This window comes from Marmota flaviventris, chromosome 12 (genome assembly GCF_047511675.1).
Source record: "Marmota flaviventris isolate mMarFla1 chromosome 12, mMarFla1.hap1, whole genome shotgun sequence".
In the NCBI taxonomy this organism is placed as follows: Eukaryota; Metazoa; Chordata; class Mammalia; order Rodentia; family Sciuridae; genus Marmota; species Marmota flaviventris.
Genome location: NC_092509.1, coordinates 13,289,724 through 13,295,807, shown reverse-complemented (window position 1 = coordinate 13,295,807; position 6,084 = coordinate 13,289,724). Strand labels below are relative to the sequence as shown.

The 6,084-nt window shown below is 48.1% G+C and overlaps 1 protein-coding gene across 2 annotated transcripts in view; it reads left to right on the top strand.

The window, feature by feature from the left end:
• The first annotated feature begins 804 nt into the window (after positions 1-804).
• B3galnt2 (beta-1,3-N-acetylgalactosaminyltransferase 2) overlaps positions 805-6,084 on the top strand; it is a 54,082-nt gene continuing 48,802 nt past the window's right edge. For both annotated transcript variants that reach the window (XM_071619840.1, XM_071619841.1), the window contains exon 1: positions 805-1,026. In XM_071619840.1, coding sequence (XP_071475941.1) covers positions 915-1,026 — 112 coding nt within the window. In that variant the 5' untranslated portion in view covers positions 805-914. The remainder of the gene's footprint in view (positions 1,027-6,084) is intronic.

Sequence of the window (6,084 nt, the reverse complement as noted above, 5' to 3'; positions counted from 1 at the left end):
ACGAGGACTTAGCTCCCAAATTCCCGACCTACAGAAATTGAGATAGCAAAGGATTACAGCTATACAGAATTTTGGATTTGTAACAGATAATTTAAAAAAATACACAAATCTCTTTTTTAAAAATTATTTTTGGCCTCAAGAGTTTATTTAAGTATAGACAGTGTATAAACTCTTTAGACCCGTAGCTTCTACACGACCATTAAACCAAGCACACAGCGCAACAATGTTTAAGAACAACCAAATACAAAGTAACTGCAAGAGAGGGCTGCTCTGCAGAAACTAACAGGCCCCGCAGCGACCCTCGGGCTCTGACCGCGCTGAGACCCGCTGAGCCGCGGGGGAGGCCGCCGGAGCATACGCGGCCCGCACACGCCCGGCCCCCGCACTTCCGTCCCGCCCGCCGGGTGCCAGCCTGGGCGGCGCCCTGGGCTCCACCGCGGGGGCCCGCGCGGCCCGACGTTCCCGCCCTGCGGTTCTGGAGGGCGGACCCCGCCACCGCGCCCGGAGCCGGCCCCCACACTCGCCACTGCGGGCGGGCGGGCGCGCCGGCGGGGCTTCGGCTCGGCGCGAAAGGCATGCGCATGCTCCGTTCGCGCGGGACCCTGGGAGCTGTGGTTTCCGGGGCGCGGGGCCCCGGGCGCGCCCCCTGCCTGCGGCCCGCGCGGGACTCCAGCTCCCGGCCGGCGCGCGCGGGGCGGGGCCTGTGGGGCCGATGGGCGGGACCTCGGCGCCGATGGGCGGGGCTGCGCGGGGCGGGGCCTCGGCGCCGTGCGCCGCTGCCCGCGGTCGGAGGCTGGCGAGACGCGGGCCGGAGTCGCCCGCTGGGCCGGGCGCGCGCGGGGCCCTCGCTGTCGGCCGGGACGCGGGGGAGCCCTGCGCGCGGCGGGGCGCGAGGGGGAGCGGCTGGGCGGCCAATGCGAAACTGGCTGGTGCTGCTGTGCCCGTGCGTGCTCGGGGCCGCGCTGCACCTCTGGCTGCGGCTGCGCTCCGCGCCGCCCGCCCGCGCCCCCGGGGCCGGCGCGGCAGGTGAGGCGCGGGGCCGGGGCCGGGGCCGGGATCTTGCGCGGAGCGTGGCCGTCGGGCGCCGGGGCGGCAGGCCTAACGGAAGCCCGCGCTGGGTGGGCGTGCTGTGCGCTCTGGGCCACGGCGGGGTCGAGTGGGACGGGCGCGGCTCGCGTGCCGCGGGCCCCGGAGCGTGGGGCCGGTTGGCGCGGTGCACGTGCGGGCACCCGTCCTGGCCGTGCGCGGCCGCCGCGGGAGCGCACCCAGGTGCAGAGGGGTCCAGCTCCCCTGCACCTCTCCAGCTTCCCCTGCCGTACCTCCTTAAGGGCTTGCCGAGGACTGTACCCAGAGCTGGAAAGCAAGCTATTTTTAAAGATGAGGTAATACCTATTTTGTTTTTTAACTATGTTGGGATTGTTTTCTTACCTCCTCTTCTCAAAACAGCTGTTTGTTTGTTTTTTTTAATCGGAAAGTTTTAAAAACTGGAATATTTGCTGTTTGGCAGATATCGCTTGAGCCTTAACAAAATATTTAGCAATCCTCAAAACTGGCTCACTGTCATATGAGATTATGTTGGAGTTATTTTACTTTCCTATTTGACAAACCACCAGCTTTTTGAAAAGGCTATTTATGTGACCTGAATAGATGAAATATTATTTAAGTGATATGATGGAAGTACAGTATTACAGTGCTGTTAGCCTATTAACAAGTTGGGGGTTTGTTTTTTTTTCTAGACCGAGTTGATAAGAAATTGCCATACATTTGAAGTGCTTGGTAACATCTGTAGGGTTGGTGTTTTATCGATTTCCTTTTCAATCAGTGAGTCCTACTAAAATCTACTTGCAGGGCACCCTTAGAATATTTTTTACCTTAACAGTCTTTTGGGGTTCAGTAAAGCAAACAAAAACCTTGCCTTCATGCTTCCATCTTTGTGGGCCTGCAATCAGTTTCTTAGTTGGAGACAGGCTTTTCCTGTTTGCTTGGTGTGTGACTGGTGCCTGTCACCCTGTTAGACCAGGCTAGATTAAGTAAACAGGTGAACTGTGGGAAGGGACAGGGCAATGAGTGAGGAGATCAATACTGGTTGTAGAAATTAACTCTGACTTTGAGTGGGTATTGGGCATCTGGTCAGATAATAAATAGGATATTGTAATCTAAAACCTGACAGACTCTTAACTTTTTTCCCTTAAGCACTTTCAAAACAAAACAGGACAAGGTTTGTGATTGCCAAGATTTCCCACAGCTGCTTTCTCTGTTGTGCTTCTCCATGTTTAAACTAAAACATTTGGGAATTTTTGCATTTTGATCCTACTCTTTAAACCTAGACAGAAAACCCCAGGATTTTGCTAAATATTCTTCCCACAATTTAGCATATTAAGATTTACTTCTGTTCTCTCTTCTTCCTCTTTGTCCACCTTCGATCCAATCAAGTCGAGACAGTATTTTCTGGGAGATTTACCTCCCCAGAATATTAAGAAAGGCCTTCTGGCTGGCAGTTGGCTCAGCAAACATTGCAGCTTTCTCTGGGCCAGCTCCTGTTTTAGGTGCAGAATTAAGCAGTAATCAAGATAAAGGGCTTGCCCTTATGCATTTATTAATTGGAAGACAGGGGATAAGAAAATAATTATAAATCTCATGGGACAGTGACAAATATGTTTCAACAGGGAGTCACCGAAGGCCACTGAAGAGGAGACCGTTGAGCAGGGACCTGAGTGAAGTGAGTTGTGTTCATGCCAGGATCTGTTCTACTGTGGGGATTGCCTTCAACAGCTGAGACCTGCAGGGAAGCAGCTGTTAAGGGGAAGCAGGCCTCCTTGTGAGCTCCATGCATCTGGAGGATCCTGCAGGATGAAGGAGATAGCCATCAGGCCAGGCATGCAGAGGAGGGTATTCCTGATCCCAGCATACTGGTTTTGGGTAATGCCTTAGTAAGGATTGTTTAACAGTTAATTTAGAAGAATGATGTGATTTAAAAGAAAAAAGGGGTTTGGGGGGGCCTTCCCTGTGTAGGCTATTTGGAAAGAAGGAAACCAAAGAAAGGAAAGGAACACATTTACTGAGTGAATACCTGCAGTGCAAGGTGTGCTGGATGCCTGGTGTGCTGAGAAATCTGTGGGGACCTAGGGCAAGTAGGTCAGAAACCAATTGCTGCTTGCTTTGCAAGTTTGCCTAGGCCTAGTTCTTCTAAAATTACCCCTGTATGCTGTGTGCTAATTGTGTCTCTGTACTTCAGTTTCTTTGTTTCGAAAATAATGATACAGGGTTGTTTTGAAGACTCAATGAATCCCAGGACAGGGCCTAAGTCACAGCACTCCATGGCTTTGAGAGAGGAGTGGTAGTGCGCATGGTGGTAGCTGAAGTCTGTGTTAGCAGGCTGTTTGGGGAGGTACCTCTGAGGCTGGCAAGAGCACACTGTAATAGTGTACATGGTGACTCCTTCTCAGTAGGTCTGGGAGGAGCTTGTTGTGGTTTTTTTCATTTTCAAGATTTTCATCTTTGGTGATTGATATTGTCCAAGAACATGCAATGTGAGAGTGGAATTTTGTTTGATTTTTTTTTTTCTTGGTTTTTGAGCTTATTTTGAACAGTCAGTTTGAGGTCAGCCTCCCTAGGTTTTTGGATGTGTACTCCCTAGATTTTTGGATGTGCAGTCAGTGCAGAGCCTAGCAGGTAGCTAGACTTTCAGAATGTATTACAGTGTTTAAGAAAAGAAATGGTCACTATCCTGGGGAGCTTCCCTGGGGATATGAATTATTCCTGACATTGTGAAGAACTTGCTTGCTGCTGTCTGTACCTTTAAGCATAGAGAATACAGGAGGTGCTCAGTAATTTGAATGAACGAATCAAGAGAATAAAACTGGGGGGGGGGGGGGAGATGAATGAGTAGGTCATCCATCTGCTTTCATGCCACAATGACTTTATGATTTAAAATAGTTTCTTCTAAAAGTGAAACAAGTTCTTTGTAGAAAAATGAAATTATTTTTAAAAAGGAAAGGAAAATCTAGACCATTTTTAAAAACACATCTAATACATTTTTTAACATTTTTTATTTGTTTTAATTATACATGACAGTAGAATGCATCTATGCACTTTGATGTATTATACATAGGTGGGATATAATTTCTCATTTTTCTGAGTGTACATGTTACAGAATCATATTGGTCATATATACATACAGTAATAATGTCTGTTTCATTCTACTATCTTTCTTATCCCCACATCCCCTCCCCTCCCCTCCTACCCAATCTAAGGTAACACTATTCTTCCCTAATGCCCCCGCCTTATTGTGAATTAGCATCTGCATATTAGAGAAACCATTTGGCCTTTGCTTTTGTAGGATTGGTTATTTCACTTAGCATGATATTCTCTAACTTCAATCATTAATGCCATAATTTTACTCTTCTTTAAAGCTGAATAATATTCCACTGAGTATATATATCACATTTTCTTTATCCATTCATATATTGAGGGACACCTAGGTTTCTGGTACATGTTTGGGGGAAATTATTTAATATGCTTTAAAATGTCATTGATGTATAATACACATTCTTTTCATGTATCTGTGCAGCTTAATTTATTTGCACAAGTTCAAAATCCCCAGCTAATCAGCACTCAAATTTAAAAAAAAATCACCACTGAAGCACCCTTCCTGCTTTCCTCCATCTCTGCCTAGTAGAAACCACCACCCTGACATAACGACAGAGCTTTGCCTGCTTTTGTGCTGTATATAAATGGAACTGAACAGAATGTACATAGTTTTTATAGCCTGTTTCTCTTGGTATGATGTAGGATAGTATCTCTGATCGACTACAGGATTTTACTGTCTCTGTGGTATTCTGTCACAGATACACCATGATTTATTTGATGGGTTCCTTGCTTGTGCACTGTGGGCTTGCAGTTTTCACTATTGGCGAGTGGCACTGTGGTGAGCAGATATTTGTGTCAGTGACTGTGTCTTAAGAGTTCTCAGGATGGAATTGCTGGACAAAGGTTATTCCCTTCCAAGGTTTGCATATTGCCAAAGTGCCCTGCAGAAGGCAGCACCAGATTACATGTCCACAGCAGTGAAGGAGAGGGTCCGTTTCCTTGAAGTCCCTGCCATCATTTAGTTCATATCACTTAAAACATTTGTCAGTTTGAATGTAAAGGAAAAGTGGTGTTTTACTGCTCTAATTCAAGTTGAAGGTTTTTTCCACGGGTTGTTGACTATTTGCCTTCTTTCGTGAATGATCTTTATGTCCTTTTGTCTCATGTTTTTCTTAGTTTTCATTTTTGTCCCTGTTTTCAGGCACCAGAGTCAAACTTGGTGCTGTGAGGTTATAGCACATAGCAGGGTAGAGAGAGCACAGAGTTGGACTGGTAAAGGGAGCTGCCGCACATTCCTGCCCAGTGCTCATGAAGCATCCACTTGGGGTGTGGACCTGTAACACTCAGCAGTCTGTCCTGCTGTTGCTGTTGCTTTTGATGGTATGTGGGAGAAGAGGCACGTGTTTCTCAAGTCTGACTTCCTTGTATCTGGAAGCAGAAGTTCTCTAAAAGACCAGAATATGCCCTCCCCCTGCCGCCGCCGGAGTGGAAAAAGGCACGTGAAGCAGAGCAGTTGAAGAGAAGCAGCAGGGGTATTAGAGCAGGAGGACTGACGGAGGCAGAGAGGTAGAGTAGGACCCAAAAGTAGTTTCCAACCACAATCCCATGGGATTGTCACATGCCATGTGTTTATCTTTGGATGTGTTTATTTACTTATTTTTAGAAAAACCTTGCAGTAATATGGAGAAATCAGAGAGAATAATTCATGTACCTTTGTACTGGTCCAGGTGAAAGATACCACTGAGGCAGCAGCTAGAATTAATGCCAAGACAGCGATAAATTTGAGGCATTTTTTATGAAGATTTTGATTCATTAAGAACAGGTTAGGGCCCCCTCCCCCTGCGCCGGCAAGGTAGACAGAACTGTGACCACCCACAGAGCAGGCCCAGCGGCCTGCTGAGGGGCAGAGCCGCCCCCCACCCCCCCGCGCCTGCCAGGTAGGCGGAACTGTGACCACCGACAGAAAAGGCCCGCGGAGGGACAGAGCTTCCAATC